The sequence below is a fragment of the Geotrypetes seraphini genome, chromosome 6 (genome assembly GCF_902459505.1).
Source record: "Geotrypetes seraphini chromosome 6, aGeoSer1.1, whole genome shotgun sequence".
Taxonomy (NCBI): Eukaryota; Metazoa; Chordata; class Amphibia; order Gymnophiona; family Dermophiidae; genus Geotrypetes; species Geotrypetes seraphini.
The window spans coordinates 244,384,831-244,407,013 of NC_047089.1; the positions used below are offsets into that span (position 1 = coordinate 244,384,831).

Genomic DNA, 22,183 nt, shown 5'->3' on the forward strand with positions numbered 1-22,183 from the left:
ATGCGTGGGGAGCTCACCTGGGAGATCTACGCACCCAGGGACTCTGGACCCCTCAGGAGCGTCAACATCACATCAATTTCCTGGAACTCAGAGCCATGTTCTATGCTCTCAAGGCCTTCCAGCACCTTCTCTGCCCTCAGGTTCTTCTCCTGTGCACAGACAATCAAGTCGCCATGTACTACATAAACAAGCAAGGCAGCACCGGATCTCCCCTCCTCTGTCAGGAGGCCCTCCGAATATGGACCTGGGCCACGACCCACAGTCTCTTCCTCAAGGCTGTATACATCCAGGGCGAACAGAACTCCCTGGCCGACAATCTCAGCCGCATCCTTCAACCCCACGAGTGGACTCTGGACCCTCCAACACTCCACTCCATCTTTGCTCGCTGGGGAACTCCACAGGTGGACCTCTTTGCAGCTCCTCACAACCATCAGCTGCCCCAGTTCTGTTCCAGACTCTTCTCTCCTCATCGTCTGACCCCAGACGCATTCCTGCTCGACTGGACGGATTGGTTCCTCTATGCCTTTTCTCCTCTACCTCTGATGTTGTGGACGTTATCCAAACTCCGCAGGGACAGGGCCACCATGATTCTCATCGCCCCTCGGTGTTCTCGCCAACACTGGTTCTCCCTCCTGCTTCAGCTCAGCTCCAGGGAGCCCATTCCTCTTCCTGTGTTTCCTACTCTACTTACGCAGCAGCATCAGTCTCTACTACATCCCAATCTGTCTTCGCTCCACCTGACAGCTTGGTTTCTCTCGGGCTAACCTCTTCAGAGAATCTGTCTCAGCCCGTCCGTCGCATTTTGGATGCCTCTAGGAAACCGGCCACCCTCCAATGTTACCATCAGAAGTGGACCAGGTTCTCCTCTTGGTGTCTACTGCGTCATCACGATCCCACCTCATTGGCGGTGGAAACTGTATTGGACTATTTGCTCTCTCTCTCCGACGCTGGCCTCAAGTCTACCTCAATCAGAGTCCACCTCAGTGCCATCACTGCGTTTCATGAGCCTATCCTCGGAAAACCGCTTACGACTCATCCTTTGGTTTCCCGGTTCATGAGAGGCCTCTTCAATGTCAAACCACCTCTGAAGCCTCCTCCTGTCGTCTGGGACCTGAATGTGGTTTTATCAGCTCTCATGAAACCTCCTTTTGAGCCTCTTGCCACAACTTCGCTCAAACTTCTAACATGGAAGGTGCTTTTCCTCATTGCCATCACCTCTACCAGGAGGGTTAGTGAGATGCATGCACTGGTTGCCGACCCTCCTTTCACTGTTTTTCACCATGACAAGGTGGTTCTGCGTACCCATCCTAAATTCCTTCCCAAGGTGGTCTCGGACTTCCACCTCAACCAGTCCATTGTGTTGCCTGTCTTTTTCCCTAAGCCCCATTCTCATCCTGGGGAACAGGCGTTGCACACGCTGGACTGTAAGCGTGCCCTTGCATACTACCTTGACCGTACCAGGGCTCACCGCTCTTCACCTCAGCTCTTTCTGTCCTTCGAACCTAACCGTCTAGGTTGCCCTGTCTCTAAACGAACGCTTTCCAACTGGCTTGCTGCCTGCATTGCGTTCTGTTATGCTCGGGCCGGTCTCTCACTGGAAGGTGCTGTCACGGCCCACAGGGTCAGAGCTATGGCTGCTTCTGTGGCTTTCCTCCATTCCACGCCCATCGAGGAAATCTTCAAGGCTGCCACTTGGTCCTCAGTTCACACGTTCACTACTCACTACTGTCTGGATGCCTTCTCCAGACGGGATGGACACTTCGGCCAATCTGTGTTACAAAATTTATTTTCCTAATGGCCAACCATCCCTCCTCCCTCTCTGTTAGCTTGGAGGTCACCCATACGTTAAGAATATGCTGCCTGCTTGTCCTGGGATAAAGCACAGTTACTTACCGTAACAGGTGTTATCCAGGGACAGCAGGCAGATATTCTTAGGATCCGCCCTCCTCCCCGGGTTGGCTTCTTAGCTGGCTTATCTTAACTGGGGACCACGCTCTCCTCCGTCGAGCGGGAAGGCACCCGCGCATGCGCGGTGCGGTCAACTAGAACTTTCTAGTTAAAAGTGTCCGTACTGGGGCTCCGTCGGTGACGTCACCCATACGTTAAGAATATCTGCCTGCTGTCCCTGGATAACACCTGTTACGGTAAGTAACTGTGCTTTATGGGGGCGGGGTCTGGGGTGGAGATTGGGTAGAGATGGGCGGGGTCTGGCCCACGGCTTAGCCCAGTGTTCTTCAACCGCTGGTCCATGGACTGATGCCGGTCCACAGAATAATTCTTTTATTTCTGCCGGTCCATAGGTGTAAAAAGGTTGAAAAACACTGTTGTAGATGACAGCAGATAGAGAGAGACTTGAATGTTCCATCTGCCGTTATCTACTTGTCATATTGCTATCTATCTTTTTAGTTTCAAATTGGACTCCTGATGAAGGTGGCTATGCTGAAACTTGGCCTGTGTCAAATCTGGATATATATTTTTTTATAGGGCTGCACATCGATTAATCGTGATTAATTGCAATTAAAAGTTTTAATCTCATAAAGCAGGGGTGCCCACACTTTTTGGGCTTGCGAGCTATTTTTAAAATGACCAAGTCAAAATGATCTACCAACAATAAAATTTTAAAAAAACACAAAGCACACTGTACGCAGAGAAAATGTTAATTATCATTTATATTCGGGGGTTTTGTTTTTATCAAAGAGGTCAAGATAGATGACTTTAAAATATGCAATGTCACCTCAGTAACAACTATACAAAAATATACAAATTACCCTCTCCCTTTTTACTAAACCACGATAGCGGTTTTTAGCGCAGGAAGCTGCGCTGAATGCCCTGCACTGCTCTCAACGCTCATAGGCTCCCTGCGCTAAAATCCACTATTGCGGTTTAGCAAAAAGGGGCCATAGTGCAAAATATAGACAGCAGATATAAATTTTCAAAACGGACACATTTTGATCACTAAATTGAAAATAAAATCATTTTTCCTATCTTTGTTGTCTGGTGATTTCATGAGTCTCTAGTTGCACTTTCTTCTTCTGACTGTGCATCCAATATTTTTTCTCTTCTTTTAGCCTTCTGTATGGTACCTCTCCTCCAGACCTCATTCCCTCCCCCAACTTTTTCTGCCTCTCTCCCTGCCCCCTTCTTTCTATCTTTCTCTTTCTCTCTCCATGCCCCCTTTCTTTCTTTCTGTTTCCCTTCTTTCTTTTTGTCTCCCTTCCCCCCTTTCTTTCTGTCTCCTTGCCAGCCCCCTTTCTTTCTTTGTCTTTCTTTCTTCCTGTCCCCCCCCCCCCAAGCCACCGCCGCCATCGGAGAACAGTACCCTAAGCTACAGCTGCTGAGTTCTGAGCTCTCCCTGCTTTCCGACGTCATAAACAGGACAACAGAAGTGCCAGGCCAAACAGTCTTCCCCCTGACGTCAATTCTTTTGCTGTCCTGTTTACGGCGTTGGGAAGCAGGGAGAATGCAACTAGGCAATGGGCTCCGAGATCAACTCGCGTTGCCTTCGCGATCTACTGTTCGATCGTGATCGACCTTTTGGGCACCCCTAACATAAAGCATCTCCCCCCTCACATTTCCTTCTATACTCCTACTGTGGCAAATATAGAAAGCAGAAGTAAATTCTCAGAACCGACATGTTTTAATTACTAAAATGAAAATCATTTTTCTTACCTTTCATTGCTTGGTGATTTTATTTTTCTAATCATTTTGTTCCGTTTTTTTTAAAAATCATCAGGCCTCAAAGGTAAGAAAAATTAATTATTTTTATTTTAGTACATAAGAACATAAGTGGTGCCTCCGCTGGGTCAGACCAAAGGTCCATCGCACCCAGCAGTCTGCCCACGCGGCGGCCCATCAGGTCCAGGACCTGTATAGTAATCCTATATCTATACCCCTCTATCCCCTTTTACTTCAGGAAATCATCTAATCCAGTGGTCCCCAACCCTGTCCTGGAGGACCACCAGGCCAATCGTGTTTTCAGGCTAGCCCTAATGAATATGCATGAGAGAGATTTGCATATAATGGATATGACAGGCATGCAAATCTGCTTCATGCATATTCATTAGGGCTAGCCTGAAAACACGATTGGCCTGGTGGTCCTCCAGGACAGGGTTGGAGACCATTGATCTAATCCCTTCTTGAACCCCAATACCGTAGTCGGTCTTATCACGCCCTCCAGAAGTGCATTCCAGGCGTCCACCACCCGTTGGGCGAAGAAGAACTTCCTGGCATTGGTTCCGAATCCGTCCCCTCTTAATTTTTCCGAATGCCCTCTCGTTCTCATAGTGGTCGAAAGTTTGACGAATCTGTCCCTCTCCACTTTCTCCATGTTGGTTTTGAGAATTTACTTCTGCCACAGTAGGAGCACAGAAGGAAATGTGAGGAGGGAGACGCTTTATGTGGTTAAAAATTTTAATTGCGATTAATCAATGTGCAGCCCTAATTTGTTATCATCTTGCATCGTTTTATTGTGTGGTAACTTATTTTTGCTTCCAATAAAGGACTCCACACATTGGATCACCCACCTTCATCCTTATGGTCGTTTCCACCACTGATTTTTTTTGCAGTGTAATTCCGTAATGACCTCAATGACCAAAACCCACAATGCTAGATTTTGCAGCAAATGCATTGAATCTCATGTGATTTCCTTTGGGCTGTTAACGGGGCACATACATTTGTTCCAATAAATGTATAAAGGCTCCAAGGAACCCATGCTAGCTAGATTTGGACATCCTGGTGGTTTTAACCGAAATTTGTGAATTAGGGAAACTATCTTATCTAAAAAGTCAGTGTGACGATATTTCTCAAACGGAAACTCTTCAAGTCTTTGCAGTAATTAAATGCTGCAACACAGATGGCATTATGTAACTACAGATGACTTGAGTTTTCTTTTGTGATAAACTTGTCATGCCTACCTTTTATTGTGTCCCTAATTTCAGATGAAGGTTTCAGTAAATGATGCAAAGCTATGATAATTTGCGAGAGAAGCTTTTTTTTTTTTTTTTAAAGATGAATACTTGTGCTACTTATATAGTGTGGTATGTGTGTATGTGTTCATGGAATTTTCTAGAGCAGACATGTCAAACTCTGGCCCGTGGTGTGTTAAAAATTGGCCTGCCAGACATTTAAAATTTTATACTAAATCTGGCCCGACGGCACGAACCGCTGCCGCTGCTCTTCACTCCCGTCTGCCTTCGCGTCTGCTCTTCAAAGCAGCCTGCTGAGGATCACCGGCCGGCTGTAGCGAACCTCGCAGACTGCTGTTGACCTCAGTAGCACTTTCCCTCTCGTCAGAGGAGGGGCGGGACTGCGCCAGAGGGAACGTGCTACCAAGGTTGACAGCGGTCTGTGAGGTTCGCTACAGCCGGCTGGCGATCCTCAGCAGGCTGCTTTGAAGAGGAGACCAGGTGACAACAGATGCGAGTGAAGAGCGGCGGTAGCGGTTCATGCCGGCGGGCCAGAGGAGACCAGGAAGTCGGGATGGAGGGAGGGTAAGAACGGCGAGCTAAATCTGAAGGTGAGACCAGGAAGAAGAAAAGAGGAAAACATGCAGGCCTTCGGGATGGGGGCGAGCCCTGGTGTAGAAGTACCCAGAGGGAGAGAAGGAGGGGTCCAGATGTACATATGCCGGACTGAGTGGAGGGTGGGGTAAGAAATAAAGCAGAGAAGAGGGAGAGAGATGGTGGGCAATGGGATGGAGGGAGGGAAGGAACAGAAAGAGAGAGAAGTTGGACACAAGGGATGGTGTGAAGGGGGGATAGAGATACTGGGTAGGAGGGTAGTTGGGAAGAGAAACAGAGATATGGTGGACCCTGGGGTGGTGGGGAAGGAGGGAGGGATGCTGCATGAAACAACAAAAGGTAGAAAAAATAATTTTATTTTCTGTTTTGTGATTACAATATTTATTTTGTTTACACCACAGAGCTGGTGTGAGGTTGGAGATGTTGTAACCCTGTACTTCTACTAAGCCTAAGCCTTAGTCACTTAGGGGACCTTTTATAAGGTTATTAAATCGGTTAGCGTACCTTAATTAAAGGATCTCTAATTATCTTAATTAAAAATTCAGCCTGCGACTTAGCCTTTTTTTTTCAGATTTGGGCCCTTATGTGATTGAGTTTGACACCCCTGCTCTAGAGTGTTCCGTAGACTTCCAAGGTGTAGTATAACTTTTTTGTATATATTGAATCATACACAGAGTTACAAAATGCTGTCTTAGCTGTATTGTATTGCAACTTTAAATGCAACAGCTGAGAAATGTGGCAGCTGTCTGTTCTGGAGGCTTTGTTACTTTTTCAAAATAGAACTTAGAACCTCCCTCACTGGCAACAGTGTTGCCAACCCTGGTAAGGTCTGTTCTGGCATACTGCCGCCTACCCGAGTCATTGCGTAGCCTAGCCTAGCAGCTGTGTTTTCTCTCCCGGCAGATTGCCATTCCGAACCCTGTCTAAGCTCCCGGTAGCCCCAATGAAGTACATCCTGGTCACGGGTGGGGTCATCTCCGGCGTTGGCAAAGGGATCATTGCCAGCAGCATCGGCACCATCCTCAAGAACTGCGGTCTTCGGGTCACTGCCATCAAAATCGATCCGTACATTAATATCGACGCTGGGACATTTTCACCCTATGAACATGGTATGAGGCAAGAGGGATTCTTTAAAACTTGACTTTATGAATAGAATGTAACTCTGCTCGTTATCTCCCAGTAATATTACCAATGTGGTACATGGGAAGGACAGAATATACACGTTTTACATGAGTACAAATGTAGTTTGAATGTTGACACCTGGCTTTCCAAAATGGACTTTATTTGAAAGTATCAAAGTTTCAAAGGTACACTAAAATCATCCACATAAAATAATTCCATCCACATAAAAATAAATCATCCACATAAGAGCCTTAAAGGACCTAGTCCGCTAGGGATACAGGACCCAACATGGTCCGTGTTTCGACAAAAAGTCTTCTTCAGGGGTCCCTGGGGGTCCTATAAAGGTGAGTACGTGGGAAACAATTGTGTGGTGAGCCGGAAGTGAGACATGTACTCATCTTTATAGGACCCCCAGGGACCCCTGAAGAAAACTTTTTGTCGAAATGCGGACCGTGTTGGGTCCTGTATCCCTAGCGGACTAGGTCCTTTAAGGCTTTTATGTGGATGATTTATTTTTATGTGGATGGAATTATTTTATGTGGATGATTTCAGTGTACCTTTGGAACTTTGATACTTTCAAATAAAGTCCATTTAGGAACATCGTCACTCCACAGAGTTTTTTTGGTTTTCTCTGGATTTTCTTCTTTGTGGATATTTTGGGGTCAATTCCTTTTGTTTTTTGACACCTGGCTTTCCCCCATGTGAGTAGAAGTACTCAAGTGCTGTGAAAAGTGCATGCATTTTTAGCTACATGAGAAAAAAGGACAAGTCAGGATGGAACCTTTCACATGTGTACTTTGCACTGATTTGAAGACAGATGCTACTATTTGGGTTTCTTCCAGGTACTTGAGACCCAGATGGGTCACTGTTGGAAACAAGATATTGGGCTAGACCAGGGGTAGGCAATTCCGGTCCTGGAGTGCCGGAGCCAGGCCAGGTATGAAATGGATTTGCATGCACTGCCTCTTTGAGATGCAACTCTATCTCGTGCATATTTATTGTGTCTGTCCTGAAAACCTGACCTGGCTCCGGCTCTCGAGGACCGGAATTGCCTACCCCTGGGCTAGATGGACCATTGGTGCTGACCCAGTATGCCTAAGTTCAAACAAAGTTGCTCACATTCCCCTGCCAGCTTGCATTTTGTAAGAAAAACTCAGAGAGACTAATGAGTTTGAAAGTAGAGGTGTGTCCTCGTCCCCACCTGTCCCTCAGTCAGTTCTTGTCCGTCTCTACTCCGTCCCCATCAGATTGTCACCATCCCCACAGTTTTCTTTCCTGTCTGCGTAACCAAAGCGCATTTAAAACGTCTTGTAAATTCAAACAAAAAACACATAAAGTGTGTTCTATAACTTGTTCCAATGTAACCTAAAACAATGTGCAGGACCTGCTTACATTGGAAAGTTGGTCCTCAACCTGGCAGCTAGGCTTCAATGCTAAGAAATGTAAGGTCATGCACCTCGGAAGCGGAAATCCATGCAGGACGTACTTCTTGAACGGAGAAACTTTAACTAGGACTTCAGCAGAACGAGATTTAGGAGTAATCATCAGTGCAGACATGAAAATTGCTAATCAAGTGGAGAAGGCTTCATCTAAGGCAAGGCAGATATTGGGTTGTATCAACAGAAGTTTCGTCAGCCGAAAGCCTGAAGTCATAATGCCGTTGTACAGGGCCATGGTGAGACCTCATCTGGAGTACTGTGTGCAATTCTGGAGGCCACATTACAGTAAAGATGTGCGCAGAATTGAATCGGTTCAGCGGACGGCCACCAGGATGATCTCGGGGCTCAAGGGTCTCTCGTACGAAGAGAGACTGAACAAATTGCAGCTCTACACTCTCGAGGAACGTAGGGAGAGGGGAGACATGATCGAAACATTTAAGTACCTCATGGGACGTGTCGAAGTGGAAGATGATATTTTCGTTCTCAAGGGACCCTCGGCCACAAGAGGGCACCCGCTCAAACTCAGGGGCGGAAAATTTCATGGCGACACCAGAAAGTATTTCTTCACAGAGAGAGTGGTTGATCATTGGAATAAGCTTCCAGTGCAGGTGATCGAGGCAGACAGCGTGCCAGACTTTAAGAATAAATGGGATACCCATGTGGGATCCCTACGAGGGTCAAGATAAGGAAATTGGGTCATTAGGGCACAGACAGGGGGTGGGTAAGCAGAGTGGGCAGACTTGATGGGCTGTAGCCCTTTTTTGCTGTCATCTTCTATGTTTCTTTGTTAAATAAGCAAGTTGTTTGGATTTTTAGCTAAGGTGTTTCAAATTTCTGAGCCGCGTTGTGCACAGGGACAATAATCTAATGACCCTAATTTTAAGAATAGCACACTTCCATAGCAAAGCAGCAGATGAATCCAGAGACTAGTGGGTATAGCTCACATCGACCAGCAGGTGGAGATAGAGAACTGATTAACAGTTGGCCTTAAAGCCTGGTGTTCCTCCTGTTGATTCAGTTTTGCTCTATCTCCCAGCAGGGATGGAGCTTACTCGTTAGCTCCTGGATTCTGGCTGGGGCCGGTTTATGTGGTGTTCCTGTGGCTTCCTCTGTTGAGACTAGTTCTCTTCAGTAGGACAGGGGTGCCTGGCTGAGCGGTGCTGGCTTTGGGAGCTACACCTGGGCCCTCCCAGGTCCCTTCTCCACCCTCCCCTCCGTTTGTTTGAGGGATTTCCTTGGCCACTGCAGGAGTTTGTTTCTTCATTCCAGTATAAAAAAAAAAAAAGGACTTCCTGCCTGTGCTGAGCCGTGCCGTTTTCGAGTCGGCTTTCAGGGCAATTACCATCTGTAACCTGGCCAGATTGAGCGGGGGAAAGGTTGGTGAGTAAGTTTTTGGCTTTCTGATTTATTGGGCTGTGTTCGGTTTCTCGTTCACGAAGACCGCGGTAGCTGGTGGGCGGAGTCAGCGGTCGGCGGCGAGTCGCCGCGTGTGTGCAACAAAAAAAAAAAAAAAAAAAGTTTTTTGAGTCGCCGGTTTGTGAGATGGCAGCGGAAGCTAGCCAGCGGTGCTCGCGCTGTGGGAAGCGCAGAGCACTGTCTGGCATCTGTTCTGCCGGTTGTTCGGATTCACCGGCAGAAGACGCTTTCCTGCAGGCTTGTGATATAGCCATCTCCCATGTCAGAGAGGCACGGTCTAAGTCCCCGGTTCTCAAGAGCGACTCGGGGGTGCTGCAAGACTCTTCCACGGCTGAGGGGGGGTCAGCGGCGTTCGGGGAGCCGGGACCGCTTGGGGACGTCGCGGCTTCGCGCCCAGGCATGGATCTGAGCGGGTCAGCATCACTTGGATTGAGTGCCTTCTCCCCTGAATTTATTATGTTGTTGCACCGAGCATTTCTGCTGCAGGGCTTGCAGCCTGCCCAGTCAGTGCCGGTGACCGGTCCGTCCCTCCCTGGGCCGTCCACCTCTACTGGTTTGACCTATGATAATACCGGACCGGCTACGGGTCCTATGTTGTCGCCTGGGCGGTCGCAGGGGGCGAAAAAACGCAGACTCGCAACTGCGGACGCAGAAGGTAATCTTCCATTATCCCCTTTCTCTCTTCCTGAATCGTTGGAGGAAGGTGAGGTCTTAGATTGGGAAGCAGAGGATCCCCCGGGTAGGGAAGTTGATGATCCTTCAGCTCTCCGTCTGTTTCATAGAGAGGAACTGGCTTCCTTGATTTCTAAGGCTTTGCAGGGGTTGAATATTTCTCAGGCAGATGCTAAGGTGTCGGGTAACCCCCTGATGGCAGGTACACGTAGGCCACCTAAGTCCTTTCCGGTGCATGAAGCCATGCAGGAGCTGATCTCGGCGCAATGGGATACGCCGGAGGCCAGTTTAAGAGTGGCAAAAGCCATGCGGCTCTTGTATCCGGTTGACCCGACTGAACTGGATAAGTTTAGATTACCCAGGGTGGACGCTTTGGTGGCAGCGGTAACCATAAAGACTACCTTACCGGTGGAAGGGGGGGTTACGTTGAAGGATGCGCAGGATAGGAAGATTGAATCTTCACTAAAAATGTCCTTTGAAGTAGCTGCGGTTACCTTACAGGCCGCAATCTGCAGCTCTTATGCGGCGCGAGCATGTCTGCAGTGGTCGCAAGGGATGACCGATAATTTAATGGAGTCTGGGGGTTCTGTCCCTTCGGAGCTGGCTGATTTGGAGTCAGGCTTGGCTTATTTGGCAGACTCCTTATATGATATTATTCGGGCATCTGCGAAACAGATGTCTCTTTCGGTGGTATCACGCAGATCCTTATGGCTCCGTCATTGGGCGGCAGATGCAGCATCCAAGCTTCGGCTGGTGAGACTCCCTTTTAAAGGGGGTTTATTGTTTGGAGAAGATTTAGATAAACTGGTGAAGGATTTTGGGGATACCAAAACTCAGCGTTTATCGGAGGATAGGGCTAGGCCCCCGGTGAGGTCCTCATCGTCTAGACCGCGCTTCAGGGATGTTAGGAGATCCAGGTCTGGTAAACCTTTCTTCAGATCTGCATCTGGTTCGTTCTCTGCTTCGAGACCTAGGTTTCAGCAGAGGGGTTCCTTTCGTACGACGAAACCCTCTTCAGGGCAGCCAACACGTACCCCAGCCAATCGCACTCCACAATGACGGGGGCTTGGCTCCCTCCGCCTTTCCCTTAGGGGGCCGGCTTTCGGCGTTCCGGGCGGAGTGGGCCACAATCACGTCAGATCAGTGGGTGTTGGACATTGTTCAAGAAGGGTACAAGTTGGAGTTCGCCTCTCCCGTCGTAGATTCTTTCTTGGTGTCCCCGTGCAATGGGGCGGCCAAGGGAGACGCGGTCCGCATGACTCTTCAGGTGCTGCTCGATCTGGAGGCGGTGGTACCGGTGCCCCCGGAAGAGGTAGGCCGCGGGATATATTCCCTTTACTTCATTGTACCAAAGAAGGGGGGGTCATTCAGACCGGTGCTGGATCTCAAAGGGGTCAACAGATTTCTCAGTGTTCGCCATTTCCGGATGGAGACGGTACGCTCGGTTATTGCGGCTGTAAGACCGGGAGAGTTTCTCACGTCCCTCGATCTCAAGGAGGCGTACCTCCATATCCCGATCTGGCCTCCGCATCAGCGGTATCTGCGGTTTGCGATTCTTGGCCAGCATTATCAGTTTCGGACAATGCCCTTTGGCCTGGCAACGGCTCCCCGCACCTTTTCCAAAGTCATGGTGGTGGTAGCCGCCTTTCTACGCAAGGAAGGGATTCGTGTACACCCTTACTTAGACGACTGGTTGATCCGCGCCTCGTCCAGACAGGAGAGTTTGTCGGTAACTCAGAGAGTAATCTCTCTCCTTCAGTCGTTGGGGTGGATTGTCAACTTTCCCAAGAGTTTTCTGTCCCCGTCGTAGTCGTTGGTGCATCTGGGGGTGCGGTTCGACACGGCTCTGGGGAAAGTGTTTCTACCCCGAGACCGGGGGGAGAAATTGCAGGCTCAGATTCGCCTACTTCTCGGGTCGGCCAGACCTCGAGTTTGGGATTATGTACAGGTTCTGGGCTCCATGGTGGCGACTCTGGAGGTGGTCCCCTGGGCTCGGTGCCACATGAGGCCCTTACAACAGTCTCTGCTCTCTCGCTGGTCCCCAGCTTCTCTGAACTACAATGTGCGTCTCCAATGGAGTCTTCGAGCAGCTCGCAGCATGCACTGGTGGCTCCACGAGTTGCATCTTTGGAGGGGCATGCCGTTGGCCACGCCGGACTGGGTGGTAGTTACAACGGATGCCAGTCTGCGGGGCTGGGGGGCCCAGTGCCTGCAAACTTCAGTGCAGGGGGTGTGGTCCTTCCAGGAGGCCCAGTGGCCCATCAATTTGCTGGAATTAAGAGCGATCAGGCTGGCGCTGCAGGCTTTTCAGTCACTGATTCAGGACAGGCCGACCAGGATCTTTTCGGACAGTGTCACGGCGGTCGCATATGTCAATCGTCAGGGGGGCACCCGGAGTCCGCAGTTGGCCGAAGAGGCAAGAAGATTGTTTCGGTGGGCAGAGGGGCATGTTCCGCTTCTGTCAGGCGGCACACATTGCAGGTCACGAAAACGTGCAAGCGGACTTCCTCAGCAGAAATCTTCTAGATCCGGGCGAGTGGGAGTTGTCTGCTTGAGCGTTCGGCCTGCTAGTCCGTCGTTGGGGGTTGCCAGAGATGGATCTCATGGCCTCGTCCCGCAATGCGAAGTTGCCTCGGTTCTTCAGCAGACGCAAGGAGAAGGGCTCGGAGGGGGTGGACGCGTTAGCTCTCCCATGGCCTCCAAATTCCCTTCTGTATGTGTTCCCGCCTTGGCCCATGATAGGTCGGGTGTTACAACGCATCTCTCGCTTTCACGGAAGAGTGATCCTGGTGGCTCCGGATTGGCCGCGTCGGCCGTGGTACGCAGATCTGATTCAGCTTTCTGTAGGCGATCGGGTAACGTTCCAGGTAACTCCGGACTTACTAACTCAGGGTCCAGTCTTGATGGGAGATCCGGCCCGCTTTGGTCTTACGGCCTGGCTATTGAGCGGTCATGGCTAAAAAAGAAGGGCTATTCAGAACAGGTGATTGCCACCCTGCTTAAAGCTAAGAAAATTTCGACTTCAGCCTCCTATGCGAGAGTCTGGAAGATTTTTGATGCATGGTGCGGACGACAGGGAATTGCGCCCTTCCATGCATCTCTGCCGGCTATTCTTGCTTTCCTGCAGGAGGGCGTAGAGAAAGGGTTAGCCTATAACTCTTTAAAGGTTCAGGTGGCGGCCATTGCCTGTTACAGGGGCCGGGTGGCTCGCTCGACGCTCGCTTCACAGCCGGACGTGGTCCGTTTCCTCAAGGGGGTTCACCATATCCGCCCGCCGGTAAAGCGAATTTGTCCAACATGGAACCTTAAACTCGTCCTTGGGAAGTTGCAGGGGGCACCTTTTGAGCCCCTGTCAGCGGCCACTTTGAAAGATGTCACGCTGAAAACAGTGTTTTTGGTGGCGATGGCTTCAGCAAGGCGAGTATCGGAACTACAGGCGCTTTCTTGCAGAGAACCCTTTTTACGTTTTTCGGAAACTGGGGTGTCGGTGCGTACGGTGCCGTCCTTCCTGCCTAAGGTTATTTCTTCCTTTCATGAGAACCAGAGTTTGTTCCTTCCATCCTTCCGGAAGGAGGATTGGGGAAAACGATTTTTGTCTTTGCGTCTACTGGATGTACGACGTATGCTTCTCCATTATTTGGGGGTGACGAATGATTTTCGTAGGTCGGACCATCTCTTCGTGTTGTTCGCGGGTAAAAACAAGGGGATGGTGGCGTCTAAATCGTCCATTGCGCGTTGGGTCAAGGAAACTATTGCTTTGGCTTATGTGTTGACAGGGAAGAAAGTACCGGAGCACCTTCATGCTCATTCCACTCGGGCATTGGCTACGTCTTGGGCGGAGTCCGGGGGGATGTCTTTAGAGGAAATTTGCCGGGCGGCCACTTGGTCGTCGGGAAATACCTTTTCAAAGCATTACCGTTTAGACGTAGCGGCCCGTTCGGAGGCAAGTTTTGGCGCTGCAGTGCTGGCAGAGGCGGCATTGGCATCCCACCCGGTTTGAGTTTGCTTTGCTACATCCCACTAGTCTCTGGATTCATCTGCTGCTTTGCTATGGAAGGTAAAATTATGGTCTTACCTGTTAATTTTCTTTCCTTTAGAAGCAGCAGATGAATCCAGAGCCCCTCCCCAAGTGCACTGTCTGTGTATAGGGTGTTTGTTTGTTTGTTTAGTTGGGCTATGGTTGGTAATTGTATTATTTCATTGCTGAGGGGCACATTTTCTACTGGAATGAAGTTTTGTGGATGCTCATTCTCCTTTCGGGATGCTTGGGCAAAGTGCATAACTGAATCAACAGGAGGAACACCAGGCTTTAAGGCCAACTGTTAATCAGTTCTCTATCTCCACCTGCTGGTCGATGTGAGCTATACCCACTAGTCTCTGGATTCATCTGCTGCTTCTAAAGGAAAGAAAATTAACAGGTAAGACCATAATTTTACCTTATATAACCATATATATCAAAAGAGAAATGTGCTGGCAGAAGTATAAGAAGACTGAATACCTAAACCCACACTTAAGGAACGACAAGCAAAAAGAAGGAAAGAAAACCCCAAATAAACAAAGAGGAAGAAATAAAAAAGACCTCAGTTTGGCTTCATAGGTCTAAAAAAGTCCACTTATAACACCAAACCTCCATTCTCTTTATAAGCCTTCTTCCACCATACTGCCAGAAAAAGCCTTTCAAACTGGCAGCGTGTTTGTAGATTTCAGTCTATCTCATACATTACTAGAAGCGGTTCAGTGCTCACACAAAGTTAATCTATCTTGCGAGGCATATGTGCAATGAAAGTCAGACTTAGTTGAATTTCTGCCCTGGTTCCGTTTTGGCTGTAGATCCTTCGCTGGTTTATGCTCTCAAATAGGCTTCACTGCATCAAACTCCACTCCGTAGTCCAGTGATCGGGCACAGGAGCACTTCATCCGACAGGGGAATCCCCGTTTTGCTGGACTGCTGCGTTAGGGGTAGCACATCTTGACTGTCCTTCTTTAAGTGTGGGTTTAGGTATTCAGTCTTCTTATGCTTGAGCCAGCACATTTATTTATATATATATATATATATATACTAGTCTTTAAGCCCGTTAGATTAACGGGTGCTAGAACATATGTGTGTGTGTCTGTCTTTTTTTCTCTCTCTCTCCTTAGCCGCTTTCTTTCTTTCTGCCTTTCTTTTTCCTTGGCTGTCCATCACCACCCCTTGCCTGCTCCCCCTGTCCATTTTCCCTTCCTTTTACCTCCACTGTGTCCACCACCACCCCTTCACTGCTCTCCTTATGCAGCAGCAGCCCTTCTCCCTTTGTTTTACCTCCCCCCTGTCCAGCAGCACCTCTTTCCTTCTCCCCCTGTCCAACATTAGTCCTCCGTTCTTTTTTCTTCACCTCCCCTGTCCATCAGCATCTCTTTCCTTCTCCCCCTGTCCAGCAGTAGGCATCCCTTCCTTTTTTATCCTCCCTCCTCCTTCTTATCCCTATGATACTCTTACCTTGCTCTGCCCCTGATCAGAGGTTCCCGACAGCTGCCCAGTTGCACCCATTGGAAAAGTTCCCACTGCCGCATCCCGCACCCCTCCTGACGCGGCTCCCGCTGTCCTTTCTGTCTGTCTCTGTCCCTGGCCCCCTTTGCCTGTCTGTCTTTCTGTGTATCTCCCTGACCCTGTGTCTTTCTTCTTTCCTTTCTGTCTCCCTTCCTCCCTCTGTCTGTCTGTCCAAAGCAGCATTCCATCCCCCTCCCCCCACACCAGTTCCCTGTGCACCTGCCCCTGTGTCTTTCTTATTTTCTTTGTGTTTCCCTTCCTCTCTCTGTCTGTCCAAAGCAGCATTCCATCCCCCTCCATTTCCCTCCCCCCACACCAGTTCCCTGAGCACCTGCCCCTGTGTATTTCTTATTTTCTTTGTGTTTCCCTTCCTCTCTCTGTCTGTCTGTCCGTCCAAAGCAGCATTCCCTTCCCCTCCATTTCCCTCCCCCCCCCACCATTTCCCTGTGCAGCAGCATTAGCGTTTCCTCTACCCGCCCCTGTCCCTTCCCCTTCCCCTTCCCGCGGGCCGGACTACAAAGGTGGTGATTCCAGCAGCGCTTTTATCAGTCTCCACACGCTGCTTCGGGCCCTTCTGCCCTGATTTACTCTGGCACGTCCCTGATGACATCATCAGAGACGCGGCAGAGCAAATCAGGGCAGTAGAAGGGCCCGAAGCAGCGTGTGGAGACTGATGTACACGCTGCTTGAATCGCCATTCGGACCCGCGGGAAGAGAAGGGGGTGGGCGGCAAAGGAGAAACGGAGATCGGCGGCGGCGACAGGAGAAACGGAGAACGTCGTCTGGCTGCGGTCCGGCTTGTGGAGGCGATCGGGTGGTGACGTATTCGCGCGCATGCGCACTCCTTCGGCCACAGACCTACAGCGCACGGAACACGAAAATAGGACTGCGCATGCGCGAGTTAGCCTTTTATTATATAGGATATATATATATTAGTGTTTAAGCCTGTTACATTAAAGAATATGTCTGTCTTTTTTTCTGTGTCTCTCTCTCTGGCCCCCTTTGCTTGTCTGTCTGTCTTTCTTTCTCTCTCCCTGCCCACTATCTTTCTGTGTGTCTGTCTTTCTTTCTGTGTCTCTCTCCCTGGCCCCCTTTGTCTGTCTATCTGTCTTTCTTTCTCTCTCCCTGCCCGCTGTCTTTCTGTGTTTCTGACTTTCATTCTCATGTGCTGCCTGCCTGTCTTTCCGTCTCTCTCCATGGCCCCTTTCTGTCTTCCCCCCCCCCCAAGCAAACCAATATTGCTCCCTGGCCTCCTTTCCTTCTCCCTACCTTCCCTGTGCAGCAGCAGCATTCCCCGTCCCCCCCCCCACTTCCCTGTATAGCAGCAGCAGCATTTCCCCCCCTTCCCTTTGCAGCAGCAGCATCCCCCCCTTCCTTGTGCACCCACCCCTTGCCTGCTCCCCCTGTCCTGCAGTAACCCTTCTCCTTTCCTTTTACCTCCCCCTGTCCAGCAGCAACTCTTCCCTGCTCCCCCTATCCTGTTGTAGGCCAGCCATCAGTAGCGTTTCTTATCCCCCCTCCTCCCGGGTCTCACACAGCCTTTGGCAGGAAGTGGCATTGGCAAATCAAACCGCCACAGACTCCATCGCCGCGCACGCGCCGCACATAGAACACGGCCACGGAAGCACAGATCACAGCGGCAGGGATCACGCCGTTTCAATTACGCATGCGCGGGTAAGGGTTTGATTATATTAGATTCCAGGTCCACATCCTGAAACCATGTTTTAATCATCTACGCCTTTCCCACCTCACCTACTTTCTGTTGTGACTTCTTATAGACCACACAAATGTGTACTTGTTTTCATAAGCTAAACAAAGTCTCAATAGTATAGCTTTAGAAAGTTTACTGTGTAAAACAAACTGGAAAAGGGGGCTGTGGAAGACAGAACTTGACCAGCTGAAGCTTACCTTTTTGGGAGTTGGTGTGCACCGTGGGACCCTATAGCTGGTCTGTGCGGGCCCGAGAGCATTCTCCTTGATATCTTCTTTTACCTTATCAGTGACTGCGCTAATAAGTATTGCTTGAGGAGCATCCTGACCCACCAACCTGTTTTCCTGTCAGTGCAGTGCTTTAATGCTGAAAAGTGAAACCATTTTGTCGGAACCCTGGTTACAATCAAGGTTTGTTTTGCTGTGGAAAGTCCCTGTGTGGTTGTCTGAGGGAGTGGTTCGAAAGATGACTCTCAGGTCTCCAGTGAAACCCTGAACTGGATAAGGGGTGCAACGCTTGATTCTTGTCATACGCCCCGCAGAGATCTACTTGCCTGGGGATGGCTGCGACAGTGTCTTTGAAGCCTACGTATCCTGCCATAAAACTACCCTCAATGAGAAAATTTTTCTAAAGTGTATTCTTCATAGAAAGCCTTTATGTAATACCGTGTTTAACTTCAAAGCGCTGCGCTGCGCTGTTGCTGGCCTCGGAGTCTCCTGTCCACTGCGGCCAGCCCTAGCGGAAACAGGAAGTTGTCAGAGGGCGGGCCACAGTGGAGAGAAGACGGCGAGGCCAGCGGCAGCACGGCGCAGCGCTTTTCTAAGAATGCTGCGGGTGGGTGAGCAGGCGAGAGGGAGGAGGGGGAGAAGTAGATGCCGGCAGGGGCGCCTGTGCTCCCCCTTCCGGTTCGGAATCAGCGGCGGCAGCGGTTTATCTGGAGGTGGGTGAGGGCGGGAGGGGGAAGTCGCCGGCCTGTTCCCTGCCTCCGTGTTCGAAAATGGAATTCAGCACGGACGCAGTGAACACGCCGTCCTAAGTACGTATGCACGCTTAGGGTTTTATTATAGAGGAGATATATATTATGTCAAAGCAGCTCCCGGTTGGTGAGGCCCGACTTTAGTGCAGGAAGAGGCGGTCGGAGCATACCACGAGTGATTTCCTTCACTCACCGGCGCTCCGGCTGCCCTCTCCTGCCCGGTCATTCGCAGTCGGAAAATACCGCGAATGACCGGGGGAGCACTGTATATTGGGTTGTGTATGGGACTCATTGAACTGGATCACAGAGGAAGACCTTGGAAAAAATCCTGAAAGGTCTGTGGCCTACAACCTGCCCTCTCAACCCCTGCCTAGCAAAGAGAGTACAAGGTCCGAGCATAAGCTCGATTGAAGGGGCTACTAAAATTAACTCCTCTCTTGTGGGAAGGACAGATGCCAACAACACTCAAAAGAGCTCCCTTGAGTAGGGCAAGCTTGAAAACTACCAATCGGTCTCTAACATTCCTTTCCTTGCAAAACTTATAGAGTGGATAGTCTGCACTCAACTCAATGACTGGCTGATTGAAAGTAATTGCTTAGACAAGGGGTAGGCAACTCCGGTCCTCGAGGGACAGAATCCAGTCAGGTTTTCAGGATTTCTCCAATGAATATGCATGAGATCTATTTGCATGCACTGCTTTCGATGCATATCCTGAAAACCTGCATATGCATATCCTGAAAACCTGACTGGATTCTGGCCCTTGTGGACCGGAGTTGCCCACCCCTGGCCTAGACCTATGTCATTGTGGCTCTAGTCTGGGTACAGAATCCCCCAAACTAGGTAGATTCCATGCTGTTTGCCCAGGAATAAGCTGTGACTTTCTTCTAGTGTACCTTGATAACGATTTATGGAATGTTTTTTTCAGGTACTTATCTGAACCATTTTTAAACCCTGCTATGCTAACTATAATCTGCTACCTCCAGTAGCAGATTACAGGAATTAATTTTATGTTGATTTGAAAATATTATTTTTTTAAATTTGTTTTAAACAATGTTATTTAATCACTTGGGGCCTCTTTTACGAAGCCGTTTAGCACGAGCCACTGTGGTAATTGCTCCACAGCCCATACGAATTTTAAGGGCTTTGGGGCTCTTGTAGCGCAGCTTTGTGGAAAAGAGGGTGGTGGTGGTAATCGTATATCCCTTAGTTCATCTGTTCCAGTACATTCAGGATTTTTATAGACCTGTACATATTTCTTGTTTTAAGGGGAAGTTTTTGTCTTGGACGACGGCGGAGAGGTTGATTTGGATTTGGGTAACTATGAAAGATTCTTAGACATCAACCTTTATAGAGATAACAACATCACAACAGGAAAGATATATCAACATGTCATCAACAAGGAACGGCGTGGCGATTACCTGGGGAAAACTGTGCAAGGTATTTTAGAAAATGGATATTTACAGTTGAGATAATTTAAAATGATAGCAGATGAACTTTTTCTTGCTAAAGTTTGTTGTAGTCTGGTAGCCAGCACGTGTAGAAATTGTGGCCTCCGTTTTACAAAACGGCTGCGTGGCAAATACTCTGACGCCCATTCAATTCCTGTGGGCTTCGGAGCATTTACTGCGCCAACCCACACTGCCAGCTTCTGTAAAAGAGGAGGTTAACAGTGATACCTACAACTTTGGCTTGGGATGCACACACCCTGTATTCTGAAGGGAGCATGTATGTAGCACCTTGCCGCGGGTTTGCCAGAGGAAGGCGGCAAAAATGGTATGGGGCTTCTGCCACAAGACCTATGAGAAGAGACTTGAAGACCGGAATATGGATACCCTAGAGCAGTGTTCTTCAACCACCGGTCCATGGACCGGTGCCGGTCCACAGGGCAAGCTCGTGCATCAGGCCCAAAACAGTGTTCTTCAACCGCCAGTCCACGGTGCGATCGATGCGGCATTATCTTCGAGCCAGCTCCCTTTTCCTTACTGATTCAGTGCACAAAGCCACGGGCAGTGGCTCCTACGGGCATCCTGTGCCTGAACCGGAAGCCTTCTTTCTGAAGTTGCAACGTCAGAGGGAAGTCTTCCAGTTGAGGCAAGGGACGCGCAAGGAGCTGCTGCCCGCAGCTTTGTGCACTGCATCAGTGAGGAAGAGGGAGCCGTCCTGAAGATAACACCGGGGGCGGCATAAAATGGCCAGGCGGGAGCAGGCCAGAAGGTAAGGCATAGCATGGAGGGAGGGAGACAACAAAGGTAGTGGGGGAATGATTTTATTTTTGAATTTAGTGATTGAATTATGTCAATTTTGAGAATTTACATCTGCTGTCAGTGTGCTTTGTGTAGTTTAATTTCGTGGTTAACCATTATGTGTTGTTAATAAGATTATATTGTGTATCTTTGAAAAATGAATGGAAAAAAATAGTGTTACAATTAGTACTATTATGGGGCGGGGTCTGGGGTGGAGATTGGGTAGAGATGGGCGGGGTCAGGGGTGGAGATTGGGTAGAGATGGGCGGGGTCTGGCCCACGACTTAGCCCAGTGTTCTTCAACCGCCGGTCCACGGATCAATGCCGGTCCACAGAATAATTATTTTATTTCTGCCGTTCCATAGGTGTAAAAAGGTTGAAAAACACTGCCCTAGTGCAGTGGTTCTTAAACCTGGCCTGGGGGATCCCCAGCCATTCGGGTTTTCTAGATATCCCTCATGAATATGCATGAGGCAGATTTGCATATAATATCTGCCAAAATTCCACACACTGTTGTCTAAAGCTACTGGCAGCATACAACAATTTACTGATAACGAGCTTCAGAAACACAGGCAAGGCACATCCAGCCTTAACCAAGCCGTTCTCAGCCACACCTGCGGCAGCGCATCAATCACAGGCTCCTCTTACAACCGGGGGCCGACACAGTCGAAAATTCCAACTTTGAGGAAAACCTATGCCGCTCCCGGTTGCAGAACATAAATATCACGGTGCACTAGCACAAAACTGTGTGCAAAAATATGGTCATACAAAAAAAAAAAACCCAACAAAAAACAAAACCCCCACAAAAAAATACAAAAATAAGCCCAGTACTTAGCTGCACACAGCAAGGGGCGCCCTTTAAGCTGTCGATGAGCTCTCTTAAATTGTGGAAACAAGTTTCAAGTTTATTAAAAATTTGTTGTACACGCAAAGTCAAGTACTTCAATGCGTATGACAAAAAAAACAACAATTTTATACAAATAAACATACAGTACATACGTACAGATAATTACCGATCCAAAAGGAAAGGGGGTTGAACTACAATCTTTAAAGAAAATAAAGAAACATTTAGGGAAAATACATCTGGAGGGTAACAAAGAATAATCATGAAAGCATGGATAAGCCTAGAAGAGAAGGTAAAGAAGATTGCGACCTACATATAAGGTCTGATTAAAATTAGGTATTAGAGCAGGGGTGTCCAACTTATGGCCCGAGGGCCGCATACGGCCCCATGAAGTATTTTGTGCGGCCCCGGTCGAGGGCGATGAAGTGTTTTCCTCTGCTGCCCCCAGTTGTTTACCGTCTTGCCCCCTCCCTCCTCTGTCTTGCTGCAGCGTTTGTGCGGCCCCAGAAACATGCACTAAACCCGCGCTACACGGCTAGAACTAACGCCAGCTCAATGCTAGCGTTAAGGTCTAGCGTGTGCTTAAGGCCTAACGCAGTTAGAAACATAGAAACATAGAAATAGACGGCAGATAAGGGCCACGGCCCATCTAGTCTGCCCACCCTAATGACCCTCCCCTACCTTTGCCTAGTGAATAAAGCCCACATGTCGATC

At 49.1% G+C, this 22,183-nt stretch overlaps 1 protein-coding gene across 7 annotated transcripts in view; it reads left to right on the plus strand.

Annotated features, from left to right (window-relative positions):
• CTPS2 (CTP synthase 2) overlaps positions 1-22,183 on the plus strand; it is a 212,586-nt gene that overhangs the window by 21,791 nt on the left and 168,612 nt on the right. For 6 of the 7 annotated variants that reach the window (XM_033948181.1, XM_033948183.1, XM_033948179.1 and 3 more), the window contains exons 3-4: positions 6,423-6,628; positions 19,649-19,819. In XM_033948181.1, coding sequence (XP_033804072.1) covers positions 6,423-6,628; positions 19,649-19,819 — 377 coding nt within the window. Of the gene's footprint in view, positions 1-6,090; positions 6,154-6,422; positions 6,629-19,648; positions 19,820-22,183 lie in introns of all 7 variants that reach the window. The other variant, XM_033948185.1, reaches the window with a different exon arrangement.